The sequence below is a fragment of the Rhamphochromis longiceps genome, linkage group LG23 (assembly GCF_057381845.1).
Source record: "Rhamphochromis longiceps isolate RC_006_pf linkage group LG23, R_longiceps_female_GT1.1, whole genome shotgun sequence".
NCBI classification, from domain to species: Eukaryota; Metazoa; Chordata; class Actinopteri; order Cichliformes; family Cichlidae; genus Rhamphochromis; species Rhamphochromis longiceps.
The window spans coordinates 1,126,998-1,149,109 of record NC_140578.1 but is presented as its reverse complement, the minus strand read 5'-3'; the positions used below and the strand labels follow the sequence as shown (position 1 = coordinate 1,149,109).

Sequence of the window (22,112 nt, the reverse complement as noted above, 5' to 3'; positions counted from 1 at the left end):
TAGTCAATTGTGCCTCCTCCCACTGAGGCGGAAAAAACAAACAAACAAACAACAAGAAAACGCGGGTGAAACACAAAGCCTTTGTGTGACACCTGTAGTACCACCGCTAACCCAGCAGGGGGCGCTGCTCTCCTACAAACCCCTGTGAGCAACAGGGTGTCTTTATTGTATAGAATCTGGTGTGTGTGCCTTTTCCCTCAACTTTTTCAGCTCAGCCTGCCGCTGCTGTTATTTAGGCACAGAGAAAGGAAGTAGCGACAGGCTAGCTGGTTAGCCGGTCTGAAATCACACCGCCTGCGAGGAAGGAGGAATTTTTATCCCCCCAAACGATTCTTTGCTGTTTAATGAGCGCGTTTAAGTGGTCTTCGCGTTCCCCTCTCTTTCATTTCAGGTTCTTTTCTCCTCGGATTGAAACCTTCAAACTGATTGAGCTTTGTCTGTTTGGGACTTCACCGTTCTTAGCCTGCGTGCTGTAAATCAGCCTTATTTTCACCAGAGGAGAAAGGAGAGGGGGAAGAAGAGTAGATTATTATTTTGTTTTATTATTATTATTTGTCAGCAGTTGGTTGAATCGCGGGGAATGCTTTTGAGGATTACACCGCGACGATGAGAAAAACAGACGGCAAAGGTACGTTAAAGTCAGTTTGCTTGAGCTCGTAGCTTTTTACGAGCTCCTTCTTTCATTTTGTTTAATGTGAACGTTTTTACAGTAAAGTCCTAAATGTGTTGTAGTGTTTTTACTTTAGTTGCTGTTGCTATGTGTTTTATTTTTAGGGTTACCAGGCACATCATTGACGGAGCTGTTATAGGAAGTTAATGTGAGGCGGCTCATAATGCGTTAACCCTTTCACCGTCCCCCTTCAAAGCCCCATTTTAAGACACGCTATCAGGCAGTATTCCCAGTTTTTGGACCGGTTGTGGTGATAGCAGCATGTCTGTTTGTCAAAGCATGTCAGTGACACCCAGTAGCGGAGCTGCATCCGTTGTGTGAACGTCCGAGAATCGAGGCAGACTCGTTGCAGTGCAGTGTCCGCGGGCCCGGTTAGGTTTCTGTCACCGGGCTTCTCACAATGAAAGGATCCCACTTGTTTTGTGTTGGGTGACATAAATCCAGCCAGAATTATCCAGGAAGTGTCAGCTGTTGTTGCAAACTGTCGTGCATGTGGCACATGAAGACATGAGAGATTGTAGCCCTAATTCATTATTGTTGCACAATCAAAGGTGACGTCTACTCGTACACAGAGCTGTGCTAAAGCTCGAGTCGACCCTCGTTTCTTGTATTTTGGTAGGAAAACGAAGGAAAAGTTGCAGCGATTTATGGAAAAGTGCAACTGTAAATCTAAGTCCGTTATACAGGGCAAACCACAGATGGCCCAATTTTCTAATGAGCCTGAAAACCAGTGTTTGGTATGATTTCTTTAAAGTAGTTTCAGGAATAGTTCTCCAGGCTTGTTCAGAGTTCGTCCTTGGATGCTGATCGCTTTTTATTCCGTTTTTGTCCCGCGGTGTTTCAGTAATGTTCAGGTTCGGGCTCTGGGGTGGTGATAGTGGTTTTTGTGACTCACCTTGTTGGTACAAAAATACTACTTCATGCTTGAAGAAATGGGACCAAATGACATGTTTTTGCAACAGGCTGCTATCAACAAGTGCCTAAAGACACAAACGGCTTCTTTGCCAGGTTTGCTGTGTGGGGATGATACTGATTCATCTTTTGAGTTATGTACCTTTTTTATGCTTTAGTGATTCATAGGTCAGTGACACAACAAAGAAACAATAAGAAGATGGTCTGGTATGAAGGCTGCAGGCAGCTCCAGAAAACTTTTATTTATTTATTTATTTAGAAATTGAAAGTCTAGCTCCTTGGAGACAAAATATAAAGAAATGGGAGATGACCGCATACTTTTTCTGTAGTATTAAAGTATTCTGTGGTACTTTTATTTTCATATCAAGCTTAAATATTGCCTTTATCTCAGGACTGCATTGCAGCGAGCCAAGATTCAAACAGTTAACTGACTGTCTGGCTTAGTAATATCACTAATCACAACCCCTGCATAACTTTCCCACCTCTCATTTGCATCTGCTTTGGGGAACTACTGTTAACTCAGTTTAAAGGAAATGCCTGGTGGTGTTATCTGGGTAACATTTATAAAGAGGTTTCCCAGTATTGTTTAAGTATAGTCATGTCCAAATGTGTGCAGAACCTTAATGAATCCTTTCAGATCACTGCCTCTGTGACGACTGCTACCGTCTCAGTGGTGGGAAAAAGTAATCATACAGCGCAGTATTTACTCCCTCCTTGTTTCTGTCTTTCCATTTCTCATTTACTGAATTGTGGTTTAACTAGAAAGTCCTTTGCTGCAATTTTGCATTCACACTTCCTTTTGACACGCTGGTAATCACATGCTCAGGAATGGGTTGAAATAAGGGGACAGACCAGAAAGTGGAAAATTATAGCTGTCAGCTGGTGTAGGGGTGCGCAGCTTCAAGTTGTTACCTTGTGACCCAGGCGTTATAGAAGTGGGTGGGGGAAAAACTTGTTGACAGGAGGCTTTCAGTGTTTTCATTGCATGAGTAGGTGTGTCACAATTTTCACATGTTGTTAATTAAAAGGTTTAGTATAGAAATATTAATAATGTTGCTGTACATGTTAAATGACACATTTGGAAACGGTCCCAATGACATGTGTGAGTAGCTTTTACTCGCTTGTATAGTATCATTAGTATAGAAGTATGAAGCTTCTGCATGCAAAAAGAAAGTGTCAGAACAGCTCTTGGACCCTTTAAGAATAGACTTTATATTTATTATTAGTTTTATTATTTAGATAAATATCTGTCTGAAGTACAGACTGTGTGGGAACTGCGGGGTCTTGGATCATTATATTTGAAAATTATTTGGGGATAGAAGGAATCATGACTGGAAGATGAGCTTTGTATGAACATGTGGATTTAAAAAGAGAAATGGAGCCCTTTCTTTATCTCGTATTGGCTGATCCCACATAGACCTGTGACATTATCTCCAGTGAATTATTAAAACAGGTCCAACATGCAGGGGACTAGTGCTTGTTTGTGTTAGTCTGCATCACCTGGTTAGCTGAAAATATAAACTATAATATTGAAGCTCAAAATTGATTACAGTGCAGTTTTTTAACCCTGTAAATTTCATCTGGTTAGGTCCTTTACGAGGCCACAAAAATGCTTTAGTGACAGCCTGTAACCAGTTTTCAGAGTAAGATTACAACAATGTGCACGACTTCATTAGATTTAATGTTGTTTATTGTGCCGCTCAGCCGATAAACATCACCTCATAATTTTATTCTGTGCACAGTCACTGCATGTGTAATATTTTGCTGAAACAAGGTGTTAACCACATTCTCCAGCTGTAATGGGAAGCTTTTGTGGGTGTGTACAGCAGATCTGATTATATGGGACCTGCTGACCGCGCAGCGATGCCAGTTAAACATCAGGATATCGTCGGTGTCCCCGTCTGTCGCGTTCAAAATTAAATGAACCCCCCGATCCCCGAGAGAAAGCTCAAAGATTCGATTTGCATTTATTAAAAATGCTTCCTGTTTTATAGCTATTCATAGAAATGTTGGCTATTTCCAGAAATGGGATGAATGCCACTGTGACTCAGATGTGAACACACCGTGCTCTTTATTCTCACATAAATCCAAAGCAGAGATGTAGTATTACTCGGACTCTTCCCCCACTTTACCCAAATTCCCACCAACTTAAATTTTTGCAAACGGCCAAACCCCCCAAAATTATACAGACCTCCTTAAAATGCATGTAAACGTTCAGCCAGTCCACAGAATGGCCCTCTGCCATCCTTTGAAAGAAAAGAGCCATATGGCCCCCACTAATGGTTTGTTGTCTCCAAACCCCGCTGCAGATCTGACAGTGGTTCAAAGATGGGGGAGGGGACCTAAAGCCAGCCACATCTCCAGATCAGCCTTCAATTTTAATTGTCTAAACATCCTGTTGGATGTAATTGCGTAAAATTGTGAATGTAAAAGATTTGCTTCTATATCGCTGAGCTGTTATTTCTCACGGACTGCGGGAGAGCTAGCTTTCATATTCGGCTTTGACTGATTAAATGTCACTCGGTGTGTTAGTTCTTCCCACAGATATCAGTTTGTAAACCGATAGAGCTGTACAAAGCCATTGGCCTACTTATTTTAAATGTATGTAAAATAAATGCAGAGCTGTGGCTGATTGGGATCATTAAAGTGAACCACATTACAGGAACTTTTGTTGTTTCTAAACGCTGCGCTTATCAAGCTGTTTTCTGCAGCGACACCACAGCCAGGAAGTTGTTTTTCAAGGTTACGAAGGGGTAGAAAGCAAATACAAATATACTGGTATATTTTTACATTGATGTGATGTAAGATTACTTGTGGTTAGCTAGTTACTCATAATCATCTTATTTTGAACTGGTGACTTGAGACGTGTGAGGCTATTTTCTCTTGGCACTCGGCTAAAGCGGCAGTGTAGCTTGCAGAGGATCGGCCAGCACCTCTGCCTAGTATATCTTATCTCAACTGTTTTCATGGTCACATGTTTTGGGGGAGGGTTTCTAAAAGTGAATTACTCAGAAGCTATTTGGTTTCTCACACTACTCATGATCAGAGTGAGAAATTGGGTTAAAATGGCCACTGCATCCACTGCGTTTTCAGTTTTTCAGAGTGTGTCTGCATCCTTCTTTTACTTTTAAAGTTTTCTGACAGAATGAGGACAGGAGAACAGGTTGAGCTATAGCGGGCTGTGGTACCGCTGTGTTTGCTAACAAGTCACTGTTGCAGCATGCGTCGTCTGTACATGCAGCTGGTGTACTGGCATATACAAGCTACCTGTGAAATGATGCAGACACCTGCAGTCCCGTGACACTGCAGAGCAGCCTCAGTAGGTCGAATAGATCAGCCACCGCGGCGATCTCTATATCCTGTAAGCAGTGGGCAAACTTGAATTGAACCGAAAGAATCACAGATTTATTTTGGGGACTTTTACTGTGGATAATAAAACTGTACTGTACAAACTGTGATTATATATAGAGGAAGTTGTTGCACCCACAGCAGATGTTCCTCACAGGAAAATCCCTTACTCTCTCCTCATAAGTCGTAATCAAATCTCATTACTGGTTTTGTTAGCAGGGATTTGATTTGTTTGAGTATAATATCTGTTCATCAACAGGTCATGAATAAAAGGAAAATGCACAGATTTCTGTTAAATGCGCTCACACAATCACTCTTATTCTCTAGCTGTTGAACATGCTCGTGCTGTGTGTTGTCACCCGGTCTACATACTGCAGCATAGTCACGCAGTATAAAACCTGAATGTTTTATACTGCGTGAGGTGTAGAAGGCACTGGTAAGGGCTTGGCCAGGAGAGCCTGACATGTAGAGACGTGCGTGCGCGGGCGTGCGTGCGTGCACATACAATGCTACTGAAGAGGACGGGCTTCACTCTGACTCTTTGTGGGCTCAGGCAGTTTTATAGCATCATCACTCAAAGATGACATACCAATCAGCTGATTGTGATGAGTCCGACTTTCTGATTCCCTTTAGTGTTACTTTTTCACTTGGTAAAGCAAACTGGGAGTACGAATCCATGCAGAAAGAAGAACTGGGACACCAGCATGCGCCCATGTTTGTGCTTTCTGTGCATTGCAGTCTGTTACAGAAAAGCTCCGGCCTCTCTGTGGCGAACATCAGGCAAAAAGCTTTGCTTTCTGCAGAAACTGTTAGCTGACATTTGTAGCATGCAGTCATGGTTTTGTTGAGACTGAACTAGGGAGTGAGTGAACAAGTTGGTTTATGTAAGCAGCCGAAGAGACGCAAAATGAAGGCGAGTGGTGGAGTGTTTCAATTCCAAAAAGTCCTTGGTAACTCTCCTAGTCTGCTCTTTCAATGTGGTAAGCTCAATTTATGGGCTTTATAAATAGTCCCAGCTGTAATGATAGGGTACAAGTGAGGAAAAGGCAGGCTGATCGTTTATGGATGGCCTACTTACAGTGCATTTGTTTGCTGCGACTTATTCTTCGCTCAGTCATCACTGCAGCTGTCAAACACATCACGTCAAGATGAGAAGTCTAATTTGGATTATTATGATTATGATGAATGTGCCAGTTTATGTTCTAAGTGTAGGCGCAGTAATAATCTGTTGGTTTATCCAAAATATACAAATCAATAATTTTCCATAGTAAAAGTGCAAATTGGTCTAAAAGGTGCACTTAAACCTCCAGCAGTTCAAGTACAGTGATTTCGTATGCCATTGGGTTCAAGTCAACGTGCTGCATCACGATTGTTTACATTCAGAGACTGTTTGCGTCACCATGGCAACCATGCGAGCAGGCTTTTAGAGACGCGGCAGCTTTTTAGCCCAAACCCGGATCGTTGTCTTAACAAACTTCGTAAATTTTAATGACAATTTGTTAAGTTCATAAGGTGATAAAAGTTATGCAACTAAGGAAAATAAAACCCTGTGGCTTCTGGTGTGAGCAGAGAAATGATTCATGCCATCAAATGTGGATCTTTTCACTCTCTGAGTAGAAAACATACAAATCAATAGATTAGAGGCTGTGTTTCTCTCACAAACTGCTGTGAGGCTGTTTTGTTATATTAGCCGGCTTTCTGATTTCCAGTCTGACATGTCTGGCTGGAGTCTTTCTGTCACTCCTTCCTGTGTAGGAGGTTACTGTCAGCCTGACTGGTTGATGGCTGCGGCGAGCTGTAACCTCTCCCTCCATCCTCTGCGTGGTCACTGATCCCGTCCCTTGGCTCTGGATTATGGGCGACAGGGACACACCCTGAGGCTTTATTTGCTGTTGCTCTGCGCCTGAGTGTCAAATGTTATGGTTAAGCACGGTTAATAAAAGCCAGTCGCATTCTGTGTTGAGTGAATCTATGGTGTGTTCACAGTAGGGCCGCCACAAACGATTATTCTGATAGTCGACTAGTCACCGATTATTCGACTAATCAGATCATCATCCATTGGACGTACAGCATACACCAGCAGCATCTGCTCTTATCTAACTATCATTAGCTTACAGCTTTAAGTGTTTACGGTGCTAACTAACAATAAAGACAAGATGATAGTTTATAAAATTTTAATGAAATTTGCAGATTGTTTCGGTGAAGTTTAATAAACTCCTTGCTATCTAAACTATAACAGGACACCGGAGTAAATTCTCCAGCATCTCACACTTCTGATAATCAGCTGTCTGTTTGAAGTTTATTCAGCTGTGTAAAAACTATAACTTTAATCTCAGCCAAACCGATTTACTCAGGAACAAATAAAATTTTAAAAAAAAGCCAAACAACAACATTTTAAAGTTATCTAAGTGACTCATATGTCATGTTTAACCTGAATAGCGAAAGACGGCGGTGGGTTTGAAAACGATTAGCCGGGAGTCCGGTGTTCTCACGGCGCTAGTGACCTAGCCCCCGGCTAGCTATCGAGCTAGTGGGTAACAGGACGTCTCCGAAAACGTCGGAGCGCTTTTGAAAATATGCGGTGTCTTGATAAACTGAGCAGATATTTGAGGTTTACACAGCTACATTCTCGCCTGAAAATATGTTAAATGTTTATTTTGTGACCCAGAAAGAATAATAAGAGTAATATTCAAACTAACTAGCTGCCGCCATTGTTGGAAACTGAGCTGGGCTGCGCTATGAATTCTGGGACACAGCTTCTTCTTCTTTGGTGTTTAACGGCAGCTGGCATCCTTGTACATGCAGTGCTGCCATCTTCTGTTTCAGTCCGTTATTACACTCTTAAATCCTGCTACTTATTCCTGCGTCTTTTGGGATCTTACAAAGCTTCAAACGACGCGTCGACTATTAAATTAGTCGTCGACGATTTTGATAGTCGACGTAATCGTGACTAGTCGACTAATCGTGGCAGCCCTAGTTCACAAGGTGAAATCTTAGTTTTTCTACCTGTTTGGTTCTCCTGTATGCTCACCAGCAGGATCACCTTTGTCACAGATACATTTGACTTAAAAATAATACTTAAATAATCTTAATTGCTGTTTCCAAAAAGCACGTTTGTCCCTTATCTCAAGTGCTAAATGTGTGTCTATTGCCCCTGTTGTACTGAAGGCACCTCTGTAGTTTAGCTACCACGAAAGGTCAGTTTAAATTGTTTTTCTTTTAGTTTACCATTTTAAAAAAAGCTCATTTTAAACAACTTCACTCAGATTCTTCAAGTTTCAAAGAGCAAAAAGCAGAAACTGGGTTGGACTTGTTTAAATGTTGGTGGAAGAGGACGTTAGCATCATTCCTTAGTCATTCCTTTTGGAATGACCTGAGGGGAAAAAGAAAAGGATTATTTCATCCAGGCTGGGCAGTCTAGGTGACAAATCATTCCTGTTGCCTGTGCCAGGGTAGAAAGAAGCCAGTGTTACAGAGGACATTGGGAAAAGTGGCACAGATTGAGACTTTTGCTTACAGCTTTCCTTACAGCACCAGGTGAAGCACGGGGAATTTTACACAAGTAAAATCCCGTTTGTTCAGTTTGAGCAGATGTCCATTTAAACATGACGTAGTTTGATCTTTGGAAAATGCAATACCACATATCAGAACTGCATTTATTTTTTGGTACAGCTTTTCTTACGTTTGTTAGCTTTTTATTTCATTTTCGTGTGTGTAGCGTGGACGTGTTGGCACAGCTTTGTAGTTTAAGGGTTGAACTGTGTGTCCCATTGTGCCGACTGCAGCTTAGTCTCACCACTGGATGCCTGAAGGGCTGTGGAGAGTAACAAGAGAGGGGAAAGAGAAAAAACCAAAGACAGAAGAGCACAGACGAGGGAGGCATAGAAGAGCCAAGAGATGGAAAGAAAGAGCCGAGCCGAGGGCAGGAACAGTAGACCTCGGCTACGCTATTGGCTGAACTCCAGTCTGCCGTGTTTGTTTTTGCTCTATTTTTACCGTGCAGTCTGACACTGGTCACTGATGAATGGCTCTATATGTAAGTTGCATTTCATCTCACAGAAATCATTCAGGATGTCTGGCTCAGGTGGGAGTGTTAGGAGACATGATGCGGTCCATTAAGGATGGAAGACGAGGACTGGAGAAGAACATGTGTTGTTTGGAAAATAGCTTTAGTGTCTCGTCAGTTGAGCGTAATCCGGGGTTCTTGTGGCAGTGGTCATAAATTTATGTCGTTTTGCTCTTACGTTTGTGTTCGTTAAGCTTTGCGGAAATGTACGTGGGTTGTGTTTGAACAACACGATTCTCGAAGTTGAAACTGAGGTCAAAGCGTGTACGAGACACTGGATGAGTACTGTTAGTGGCTTTAAGGTGCATCCAAATGGTTTAAACATGCTGTTGTGAACCACAGACACTACATCTCACTTTCTTTCCTGCTGTGTTGTTTCTACTATGATCAGCTTTGTAGTACGTGGCATTGTTCCCACCTGTCTGGCTGTTTAAATTTCACCTGATGAACAAAGGCATGCGTCTTGAGTGTGGCATGTGAACTGGCTGTGGGAGTAAGGGATTGTACATATAGTTGGTGCAGAGCAGCGACTATTCTGGTGTTACAATGGAGTCATGTGTTTGGGAGGTGTTTTTAGTGCTGGTAGCCCACATGAGTGAGCGTGTACAATAATCCCCTCTGTTTGCCGCCTTCCCTTTGCTTCCTTTTCTCTCCTTCCTGATTTCTGTCTGCAGCTGCCCCACATCTCCAGATGACATACTGTAGGTTTGTGCTTGCGATAGCAGTTTATTGCGCTAAGAAGGGGCGAAGCGTTTCCTATCTAATAAACACAAGCGAAATGGGCTTGTGTAAACCAGGTTGCATCCAGAAGGTGGACACAGCAACACAAAGCAGCATATTTCACACCAGAAAGCCCCTCAGAAAGATGCTAATGATGACTTCCTATTTTAAATGCGGAAAAAGTCCAAATAGAAACTTTTATTGTGAACTCTGGTGAACTCGGGGTTTTTCCAAGTAAATCTCATTAAATGCTCAAACCTTATAAACCGGTCCATGACATGGGACACAGTACAGTAAATTCATGGAGGTCATCAGATATTTTCATGAATGATTCGGAGTAATCAGATTATTAATCACTTGGTGATTCAAATGTCAGCAAATGGTGAATAATAGCTTCTGAAATCAAAGTTGCATCTGATCAAATGAAGCGAGAGTTTGTTTTTTAATAAATCACTAAAAATGTAACAGAGTGGAAACATTTTAGCGCGATCTTACTTCATTATTAGTTATTGACCATTTTGTCAAATGTAGAATATATTCAAGGATTAAAGGAGGTTATGCTGGTATTTGTTGTTCTCTTCACCGTAATAAACTTTTTTAGTCTAGGAAGGAGAAACAGCCAGCATCCTGGAAGAGTTCACTGCCGACCAAAACTGGTTTATTAGTCGTACGTGGCTCCAATGACTTGTCCGGAAAGCCCTCCGGAGTAACGTGTCGCCACCAGCCAGCGTGGTTCCCACAGCAAGCCAATCGCACCGAGCAGCAGCTCCTGGGTTGCATTATGTCAGACATGCAACAGCCTCATTGCTCTGGTGTACTTCATGTGCATGCTGCTGCTTTGAATCTAACGTTTCGGCTCATCGCGCTGATCGGAAACATATTTCTCCATCCTTTCCTTGGATTAATCTCTAGGTGAAACATCCTTGGGATTGGAGGCTGTGCAGTGCACACGTCGAAAGCTGGGATACTCTTTGCATGTTTATTTGCATTAAGATCACGTTTTCGCTGTTGCAACTCAATGCCCGAGGTTTGAAAAATAAAAAACACTCCTAATATTTTGTGTTACATTCGTAACTGTTTTGTTGACCTTTCTGCTTCACTCGCTGGTGCTTGCCCTCTGGTCTGACCCGCCCGGGTTACAGACTAGTAAAGAGGCATTACATGTAAATCAGAAACACCTGAACACTGGCTTTTTATAGTCCGGAGCGCTTCCTCAAGCTCGTCCGCTCTCCTCTACTCGAGGAGACTTTGCATCTGGACCGAGTTAAACCAGCAGCACCAAATGTTAGACGGTGGGGAGCAGAGGGGGTGACCAGCAGGGGGTCGAATGGGAGGAGCTGGAGGTAACTCTCTGACAGACAATGATAGGACGGAGGCAAAGGGGCACAGCAAAGGGAGCGGTTACAAACCCAGCAGTGCAGATCAGGCTGACGGTTGGTGAGACGAGGGGGAGTGTAAGGCCGTGGCCTGGGCCTCCTGGATTATTGCGGCGCTGTGAAATGTACATGAAGTAATAGTTTACAAATGTCAGCTCTCCTCCACAGCACAGGACGAGAGACGAGGAACACAGCAAAGACTGTAACGTTGTTTTTAAACCTCTGTGGGGGATTTGGGGTCATACCTTCCTCCGAGGGATGTCAAATGAACAGCTGCCCGTTTGTCAATACATGACTCAGACACATGATATTGGGAGTAGCAGATCAATGCGGTGCACTCAGATGACCATGTTATAATTGATTAGCACCGTCCATCACAGCTGTGGACTGCTGGCTAACTCTCATTTGGTTATGGTTTTGAAGAACTGGGCGCTCGCTGTCATGTTAAATATTTATCATCTCTCAGCGGAGTTTGAGTTTATCATCTCTAATAATGTCTTCCTCTTCTCTTCCGTGTAGCGGGGAAGATGACTGTGACCGTGAGCTCTGTTGAATGAATGGGATAATATCATCAAGTCAAAGACTGGATCCCTGTGGCTCCTCTCTCCTTTATCCTCCTCTTTAGACGAGCAGCAGATGCTCCTCGGCTCTGGTTTTATTGTTTGTGGCTGGCCAGCCTGGGAGCTTAAAGACGGAGGGGGAGGAGATGAGCTTTCAGTGCCCTTTTCTTCTTCTTCCTCCACTCTCTCCACAGTTCTCTCTCTATATCTGTGCTTGTCTTATTCAGCCCAGTTGGTGACTGTTGGATGAGTTAATTCCCTGATTGAGGTTTTTGGTCCCTTTAAACAAAAGGCTGTGTCTTTGAATAGACCACATGGCTCTAATAGGAGCCATTCACTGCCATTTTGGGTGCAACTGCACCTCCTATAGAGCCTCAGCCCTGAGGCTGATTTACCACCACTCAGCAGCAGCAGGAGCAATCTCTGTCTGTCTTTCTGAGTGCGTCTGTGAGCATTAGCCAGAAACCACATTCAAAGTTACAAACGCACACACACACAGTGAATCTGAGCTTCCTTTTCGTCGGTGTCACAGAGCACAATGCTGCCTCGCTTTGGCAAAGAGCCAGATCCTCTCATCCCCGTTAGGTCATGCAGAGACAGCGTAGCGGTGATGGATACCTCGGCGGCCCCAGCTCCGCTTTCCCTCGGGACAGCAAAGGCACTTTTCTCGACAGCATGGAGGCCAGCCGCGCAGATGCTCCCCGTAACGGCTGCACGTAGACTCGAGAAGATAAAGTCATTAGAAAATCATCGTAAAACTAATGATTACATTTAAGTTCAACTAGAGCTGGGCGATAGAACGATAACGATATGTATCGCGATATAACTTTTACTCGATAGAGAAATTAAGCTATCGCGATAGACCTCGGCGCTCTTGTCCTCTTTAAAAAAAAAAAAAAAAAGGTCAGCCGATCCAAATTAAGTAGCGCAGAGCCGAACCAATCACAGCCGCAGCGTCACGTCGCGTGACTTGCTACGTACAGCACAAGTGCCAAGCCGCACGTGTGTTTGTTTGGGAAGCAGCCAGCGCGTAATGGAGGAAATGAGTGTGCCGACTAGAAAAATCAACCGAGCGTGACCGGAGAGAAAACAGATGATGGTTCCAACGCCGGAGAGATTGTCGAACGGAAGAGCCATAGAAGTTCCGTAGTGTGAAGGTATTTCAGCTATTTCAAGTCTGACAAAAAACAGAGTAGCGTGCACTGTAAATTGTGCCGAAAGCAAGTCTGGAAATACAATAAACTGGTGCATGCGTCACACTGTGCGCCACGTTATTGTTTCGGTGAAATGAATTTCTACAATACTGTTACTGTTAATTCTACTCTCTGCAGTGTTTAAATGCTTACATATACACACAGTTACTGTCCCTCCACACATACGACTCGGTTCTGCTTCTATGCCCCAGCTTTGTTTACTTTTTCCCACCGAGGCTTCTAGACTTCTGATTGGCCAACATTTCTGCACGGTTAGGAATCTAGCGCCACCTGCTGCTTTGGCATGTTCATAGCAGCGTTTTCCTTCATTTCTGCCTTTATGTGTGGACGGGATTATTTTTTACAACGAAAACGGAAAATTTCCGTTTTCAAAAATACCCGTGTACGTGTGGACGTAGCCTCAGTCTCTGACTGGAAGCGCTAATTCGTCATTCGGCTTTTGTCAGACTAAACTGTTAAAACTGTTTGAAAAGCTCAGCTATACAACAAGGAGAGATTGAGAATTTCCTTTTAGTTCTCAGTTTATTTGATATTGACAAAAGTTAGTCAGTTTTGTCTGTTCTTCTGTAAAACAAACTAAGATTTATTTTTAGAATTAATATTTTGTTTCTAAGTGGAATTGACAATTTAGTCTGTTTCGTTTGTTCTATTTTGAAACTTAAACGCTTTAGCGGCTGCCTTTTGTGTAGTTTGCAATATTTGCCTTTATTTATCTGAAAAAGTCTCATGTTCCTTAATAAGTTCCATAATAAGTTCTACCCTGTTGAACTTATTATGGGAAATAAATATTTAAATAAAAACAAGCTGCTGATTATTTCACATTTTACTTGTGAGCAACGGCACATTTAAATCTTACAAATATAGTTATTTGGCTGATATCGTGATAGATATCGTTATCGCCTGAAATGAAAAAAACATATCGTGATATGAAAAAATCTCATATCGCCCAGCTCTAAGTTCAACACAGATGTTCAGATTGTTCAACAATTTCCTCCACTTCACAAACACATCTAAAAAAAACAAAACAAAATGCAAAGCTTTATTTAACGTTTTGTCGAGGTTTGGGGATTGTCAGGATATCTGTATCAGAATTATAGATGTCAAAAATAAAGTGGTCGAAGTAAGAAATCAATGAACCTGAAAGGAGAAAAAAACTCCCACCAGCAAACTATACAAACCTAAAGTACACAGTCACGGTTTTGTGGAGGGGGTGTAAACGTGTGCAGAGCTGTATGCAACGTTTTTACAAAACTGCAGAAAACGTTTCATTGTGCTTTGATTGTTTGAACCTCTCCGACCTTTCATGAGTTTGGTTCCACTCTGAAACGTAGACGTATGAATCTGCCAAAGTCTCGTTACACTGTCACTTGGTGAGTCACATCCACAAGCGTCTGCTTTTGACACTCACGATGAGCAGTGTAATCTTCGCTCATTGCAACAATCACTCAGTACGTTTTATGAAGTCAGTAGGTGTAGTGTGAGCAGCTCATGGGTCTGCACACGGTGCGTTCGAGTGCAGCACTGAGCTGTAGGTCTCGTATGTTCTGGTCATCATACATATAAGATGTATGGAGTGCAAATCTGTTACAGCGCCACTGAAGCGTGGCGTCACTACATCTGTATAAGAAGATGCTAAATCTCATGGTAGTGTGTGTGTGTGTGTGTGTGTGTGTGTGTGTATTTAAAAAAAACAAAAATCCCAGATATGTAAAGCAAATATCTTCTCAACAAACAAGAATAGCAATAGTAAAGTGCTATGTGTGATAGACCAGCATAAAAAAGATAACGGAGACGATGTAATATAAATATAATGTAAACAACCTGGTTGTTCCAGCTCTGAAAAAGAATCCTAAGGCTCAGCTTCAGTTCAGTCTCCTCTAACGGTCATGTCCGTGGAGCGTCATGTCTGAGGTGGGAGCTGCTTGCAGCTATGACTCATGGGAAGCATCAGGCATCTTCTCATGGCGCTGCAGAGGAATGTTGGGAGTCCACACACACACACTGCTGACATCATAGCCTGCGTCCTTGTGAGTCCCATAGTATTTGAAGTTCATGAGCCTTCTGCCTCATCATATGTGTCATTAAACCATTCACTTCCTGTCAGCTCGTGTGTTGTTACTAATTGGCTGAGATGTGTGTGTCCTGTGAGGGTGTGTGTTGGTGTTTGGAGCTCCATTAGGGGTCAGGTTTACCGTCTGTAGCGCAAAGAGCACAATGTCCACAAGTTTCCAAGTAGGATTATAAAGGCTACACTAACTTTCCATATAAAGGCAAAATATTTATTTTCTCTCTTCACTAATCAGCGTCGTTCCTCGTCTTCTCTGGGTGGACCGTTCTTTGAATGTGGCTGAAGTGGATGGAGGCAGGCGAGGGACTAAGACCTGGATGGCTTACTTCACTTTTCCAGCAAAAATTCTTGTTTTACTGCCAAGTCTTGCTTCTGTTATGATGAAGTGCTTGTTTTATTAAGCTATTTGGTCTCTGTGCAGTCTGTCACAGGGGTAATCGACTTCTTCTGTACTCTTTCCTGGATCGTGTTTATCATCGCTCTTTTAAAATCGTCTGAAACATGACGTATTAGAAGAACCGAAATATTTAGTATAAACAGCGTAGCTCAATGAAATGTTAACCACACAACTGACTTGAATAGTTGTGCAAGCTGTGCATGAACATGTAATGAGTGGGCGAGGAAAATAAATATATCAACATTAGAAAGCCTCTTGGGTTGAGATACTGTAATATCTGCAGGAGGTGGTTTATTAAATAGATGTTCCCCTGGATGTCCAAACCTTTGCACCTGCTACAATTACTTATGAATTTCTATTTGTTATTTTCCCATGAAATGAAGATTATTGGGCTCCTTCAGTTTTTAATATGATACTGATACCTTGGCTGTGAGTATCTGCAGATACCAGGGTTAAATGAATGACTTAACCACTGCTTTCATAATCTTTGTTTAAAATTAAACAAAAGATAAATGCATTGAAAATTAGAAAATGTAGAGTTGTTTCATTATTTAGATTTATTTGCATTGGTCTAGTCATAAGGCGGTTGTGTACTGCTGTCATTTACAGACATGATAGCTTCTGCTTTTGGATGTGACAAGAGATGACTGAGGTGAAATCCTTTTAATCGTCTTGACAACCGAGGCTTCGATTCCACTTATGTTACCATAAGTGGAATCGAAGCTTCCTGAAAAGCATGTAAAGGAGCAATTGAGCAAGAGAGAAGTGTTTTTGAGTACAAAGCTGCTGCAAACAACCAAAGAGCTCTTTGTGTAGCAGCCTGAAATGTCTGCTTTGCTGTTGGCTTCCTCCGCTGCTACTGTAGCTCCTGCTAACACCTGAGGTAGTAACCACAGGGCCCACGTTAGCCTGCCTAGCCTTCTGAGTGAGGAGGGCTGCATCCCTATTATCAACATTTGATGCGAGCCTCCACTTAAATGTCTGCCGGCTTCTTTTCACTAAAAAAATGGGTCACTTCTCCTGGGTTTCTCATGCTTTTGCATGCAAACAAATCAGCTCAGTCACATTTTGCTCGTGCAGCTGAGTCAATTTACTGCAAGCCCATTTTCAAATTTTATTTGTGACATACACAGTCATACACAGTACTGTATGCAGTGAAATGCTTACACTTAAAGTTAAAAATAAAATAACTGTACAACAAAATACACAATATAGAAATATATAAGAATATATGAAGAAATATAGAACAATAACAGCAGCTGTACGAGTAATAAATGGAAATGAAGAAATATACTGTCCAGGGTTGTGCAGTCCACATGTGTGTCTTGTGCAGTGCAAATATGCTTAAAGTGATTTATTTAAGTGACTTAAGTGATAAAGGGATTCAATCAGATGACCACGCAGTGTAGTTGTGCAGCAGCCACTAGTGTAAACAAAGTCCAGAAAGTCCAGTGTGTGTGTAAGAACCACATGTGTGGGTCAGTACTGTGTGGTGGTGTGATTGAGAGACCGTATCGCCTGCGGGAAGAAGCTCCTCCTCAGTCTCTCTGTGTTGGTCTTCAGGGAGCGGAATCGCTTTCCTGACCTCAACAGAGAGAACAGTCTGTTGTTGGGATGGCTGAGGTCCTTCACCATCTTCCTGGCCTTGGTCCAGCACCGCCTGCTGTAGATTGAGTGCAGGTCAGGGAGCTCGGAGCGGATGGTGCGCTCAGCTGACCGCACAACCCTCTGTAGAGCTCGTCTGTCCTGCTTGGTGCTGTTCCCGAACCAGGTTGAGATGTTTCCCGCCAGGATGCTCTCTATGGTGCACGAGTAAAAGTTCCTGAGCACCTTGGAGGGCAGTTGGAAGTCTCTCAAGCGTCTGAGGTGGTAGAGACGCTGTCGGGCCTTTTTCATGTTGATGTGACAGGACCATGACAGGTCCTGCGTGATGTGAACTCCGAGGTATTTGAAGCTGTATTTGGTATTTGGCTGGACAATGCAGAGGTGGGGGTGAGCGGTGTCTGATTTTAATTAGCAGCAGAGCTTGTTATTACTGTGTTCTGCTGCCCACAGTAAGCAGGTAAAAAGCCCCTCTCTATCAGCCCCTCGTAAGCAGCTGAAGTGCCAGGCTAAGCCTACGCAAAGCAGACGCCCCACAGTCTTATCTGAGGAATGCGTGGCATCGTCACCGAGGATCTCCTCTGCAGGGAGGAAGCTTTATTATCTCAAAGCCTCTTTCTCCTTTGATTGTCCCCTGAGACCACTCGTAGATGTTTACTTTTTCCTGCCTGTGTCTGCAGATTTTTTTCTTCTCTTTTTTCTGTCACTACCTTTTTTATTTTAAGATATATTTGATTTTCCTTCTGTGCACTGCTGCTCAAATTGAGCTGCAAATCTTCGTGCCTTGCATACGGATACTGTAGCCGTGTGCTTTCTCTGTTAAAGCTAGCGTAGAGAGAGCCGCTCAGGAGTTATTGAAAGATTCAAACCAGACGGAGCTCATGATGGAGGATAATGATTGTGCTGTCCTTTGTGGTCTCTAAAGTTTTGCATGCCTTGGCATTTTACAGGCTTGCATGTTTTTGGGACTGTGGTCAGCAAGCCTGGCAGAGCCACAAGCTCATGAGTCTGAAGTTGCTCTCCTTTTCCTCTAATTCTCAACTGTGGCCTCGATAATTACAGACTTGGCTTCATGAAGATGTCTTTGTTGTTGCATTTTTGTATTTCTCCATTTTATATTATGTAGTTTCTTTTGTACGCGTTATAGAGTTAATCCCTGCTGTATGTTTTTTTTTCCAGTTAAACTTAAAGTGAACAGATGATGCTCATTTATCACAGAGGCAAAAGAAAACTGCAGGAAACACAAACGACCAATGAAGGCTCCAGATTAACTGGTTAGAACACATCAGTTGCTGGGTAGCCTCGTGTGGTTTGCTTTGCTTTCTTAGTTAATCCAAAACATGAATTTCTTCATGAGATGCTAATTGTTGTGTAATTATTCTTTCTTCAGCAGATACTCCTGCAATTAACGAGTCAGGGAAAAGCCAGAACATTGGCTTTGCTACCGTTGCACAACTGGATTTTTGTGCACATGAAATGCGATGTCATCTTATCTGAGCTAGCCAACTATCTGCAGACTGACTCTGTATTCACGATTTTTGTCATTCACCAAAGAGTTTAATTGAAAACAAACTTTATGATGGGGAAATTAATCATTCATAATTGAGAAACCTCATGTGTCAGTGCCTCCTTTCTGTAGCGATGCTTAATTTGGGGATTTCTGTGAGTAAAACTTTCCCTTTTTTTGCGTCTGCTTCAATGACAGAAATGATAAACTATCCGTCTTGGTACTTACAGGACTCGAGCCAGGATCGGTTTACCAAAGCCGGCTGTTCACCCTGCAGCGATTTAAGCCAGGTTCACGTTTCCCCAAGAGGGGGCTCGCAGCGAGCGCAGCGTGCATTACTGATGCACAGCCACGCTACGTGATCCATCACCTGCAAACTTTACCCAGCTGCTTCTCCTGTGATTCACACTCAGCTGACCTGTAGATCACTGTTCTGCATTACGTTTGTGATAGACAGCATTAACTTGGATTATATTCTTTGGCTGTGACCCAGCTGGATGTTACAGTGAATCAGTGCTCAGCACTACTTCAGTTCTGCTCCAGGTGACTTCTAATGAATCTGCAATAACAGCCAGACTTTGAGTCAGTGATGTAAAGCTGTCATCGTGCCAGCCTGAGATACTCATACATCTCCAGAGTTGTTTTAGTCTAAAGTAAACAGATTCAAAGAAGTGACACTTTACAATGATTCGGATGCAGTTAGGCTCTGCATGAGTCTGTAACGATGCTGTTGGGGCGTGGGCGCTGTTGACTTTAACAGGGGAACCGCCAATAGAAAACCCGGGTGGCAGCACGTGTGGTCCACCAACTGGAGAAGTGCTTAACTTGGGGGTGGGGTTAAAATAATGTCCCAGCTGATGTCATACAATTCACTTCAAGATACAGCTAAACACACACAAACAGATTTAAAGCCATACAAAGTTTATTTAAAAGACATCAAGGAACCAATAAAAACTCTGACTGAAAACCTCAAACTTTAAAGAAACTTTATTTCTGAGAGAATTCAGATCACCATCTTTTCTTTTCTTTTTTTTTATGATGGTCACAGCGATGTTTGTCTCCAGCAGCAGGAGTAATAATGTTGTTTTTCTCCTGTTCCTGTTTGCAGTCACGCCTCCCTTCATATAGTCTCACACATGGACACTATGTCACTTAAATAGTATTTCTTTGCTTTACGGGCGATAAAGCCCATGATGGAGACAGAGTTTCCATTAAAAGACTTAAACTGCCAGAGCACTAAAATCATCATCATCACTTCATGGTGCAACAAGAAGTTGCAGAAAGTTCCTCTCAGGGTCTGCTGTGTGGGCAAAGCTGTTGCTTTTAAATAGATTTTAGATTGAAACATGTTAATGCAGGTAATAACCTACCTCCCATACTTACAGCCTAAATACACATATCTTCTGCTGTGATAAAAATAGGCAGGTTTCACTGGTTAATATACTGGTAACCTGAAATGAGAGCGTGGTTTCTTCTTTTCTTTTTAAATAAACCTTTGGAACGATGAGATGATGCTGTTGAACTGCAATATTACATCTAAACGGTTTAGCCGATGCTTTGAAAGAGCCGGTGTCTGACTGTGTTGCAGTTTAACTGCAGTAAATGTTACTGCAGTTGTGCCAATCATGTGATTCGTCATGAAGACGTTTGTCCCTTACAGCATGAGGGCGAGTCTGGGAGCTTCCCCGTGGTGATGAAGTCAGTCAAGTCCATAGTAAGGAGTGAACAGCTCTCGGTGATCTGCTGGAAGTTGTGCAAAGACTGTTTTGTGTTGGCAACATGTCAGCAGTGAAAATCAAGTCATTGGCAGATAGAGATGAGTCGTTGTGGTCCAGAGTTGCTTAACTTAATTAGACCTGAACCAAGTGGTGCAGCATACATTACTGTAGTTGTTTTTTAAGACTGAATCATGTGCAGTCATTAGCCCAGTTGTGGCTTTCCCTAAGTGCTCTCAGCATTTGTGTCTTTGTTGCTATCACTAAGCGGAAGGGTTGAATTCCTGTGCAGCATCTGCAGCTGCAACTTATGGTTTCCCTAGCAAGGCCGTGTGACGTAAGTGATGTGACAATAATATGCATCTGATGCTTGACAAACGCGTCGTTTTCTCTCTCGTTGAAATGGATGTGTCTGACCTACTTAGATGACTGAGCTGTTTTTAAAGACCGCAAACATGGAAGGGCTTTTTTTTTTTTCAGTCAAATATATTTAAATCAACATATATTGACCTACCAAACTCTTACATTTACTTATATAGAGCTGTCTGCTAGGTTAATCAGCAGGATACTTGGAGTGAAATTCTGTGGGTGAAATTCCACAGATGAAATCTGATACTGAAGAGAAACTATTTCACTTTGTGCTTGATTCATTGTTTAGACCTGTGAAACGCTAAAACGATTTATATTGGAATTCAAAAAGTCATGTTCGTAAATAAGCTCTGGACAATGTGAGAAGAGTTTTTATTTTAACATGTCACGTGTGGGAGGAGGTGGCCTCTTTCACATACTTTGTGACTATACTGGAAATACTTTGACTCCTGTGTGAAGGTGTGCAGGAGGCAAACTGAAGATATTTGCCTGCCACACTCAGATTGAGGCAAATGGATGTGTGCAGTTGTGACCATATGATTGGGTTGGACACATGCACCATCACCTGTTAATGTCTGCAAAGGTAGTGTCACTCCTTTCATCCTTGCACTGGAACATGCCTCAGCTGCACAAGTGTAGTCTTATTCTGTGGGAAACTCAGCACTGTCTTCTTTAGGCTTGACACCAATGTTTATCTGTAATCTGTCTTCTTCAGGTGCTGCGTAGTGAGAGAGAAGCGGTGTGTGCGGCATGCTGAGGCCACACCCCCTGGCTCAGAATGAGTGTCAGAGATGGCGCTGCCAACATGGCAACGACTGCAGGTGGGGGAGGCGGGGGAGGCGGGCAAGCTAACCCTGTCGATCAGGATGGCCGCTCATACACGCTCCAGATCTATCCGAGGTTGGCTGCTTACCCATCCACCTGCTGCAACCTCAAGTGAGTATCTCACCTGGAAAATAAACATCAGCATCAACGGTTTAGTTAGTTTGTCGTTGCTTCATTTATTTTTATGCGCACAAACTTATTGCACAACTTATTTATAGTTGTTTTTTTTAATCTGCCCTGCTTCTATCAGAGTGCAGAAGGATGCAACGGCTGCTTCGGTGATCTCGGACGCCGCTACGGCACTGGGGCTGGACCCCAGACGCCTGTACGTGCTGGCAGAGGTGAAGGAATGTGGTGGGGAAGAGTGGGTGCTGGAGGCCGGAGACCTGCCGGTACAGAGGTTCCTGCTGTGGCCTCGAAAAGCACAGGAGCAACACCCTCAGAGCCTTGGCTTTTACTTCTTACTACAGGTAGAGTTGACAGCACACGACACGTTACAGTCAGCTCAGTCAACGTGCTTCTACTCTCTGTTTCTCCTTTAGTGAGAAAAAACAGCAAGTTGTTAAACCCTAGATACAAGTTTGCAGACTATTTATGGAAAATGTAACAGAAAAGGCGAGAAAATCATTTTTCCAGCACATGTAACAGCAGCATGTGTGAGACGAGTGCTGTTTGGCCCTGGCCTTGATGATTTTGGCCGGTTTGAAGGAATGCAAACAGCCCGGAATATTTTTAACAGTCTCAAGAAATCAGTGTGTCAGTT

At 42.9% G+C, this 22,112-nt stretch overlaps 1 protein-coding gene across 7 annotated transcripts in view; it reads left to right on the top strand.

Moving 5' to 3' along the window:
• Positions 1-220: 220 nt before the first annotated feature.
• myo9bl (myosin IXb-like) overlaps positions 221-22,112 on the top strand; it is a 58,509-nt gene continuing 36,617 nt past the window's right edge. For 3 of the 7 annotated variants that reach the window (XM_085399177.1, XM_085399183.1, XM_085399182.1), the window contains exons 1-3: positions 221-628; positions 21,240-21,460; positions 21,600-21,819. In XM_085399177.1, the coding sequence (XP_085255303.1) occupies positions 21,303-21,460; positions 21,600-21,819 (378 nt within the window). In that variant the 5' untranslated portion in view covers positions 221-628; positions 21,240-21,302. Of the gene's footprint in view, positions 629-8,950; positions 8,967-21,239; positions 21,461-21,599; positions 21,820-22,112 lie in introns of those variants that run through there. The other 4 variants (XM_085399181.1, XM_085399179.1, XM_085399180.1 and 1 more) reach the window with 2 other exon arrangements.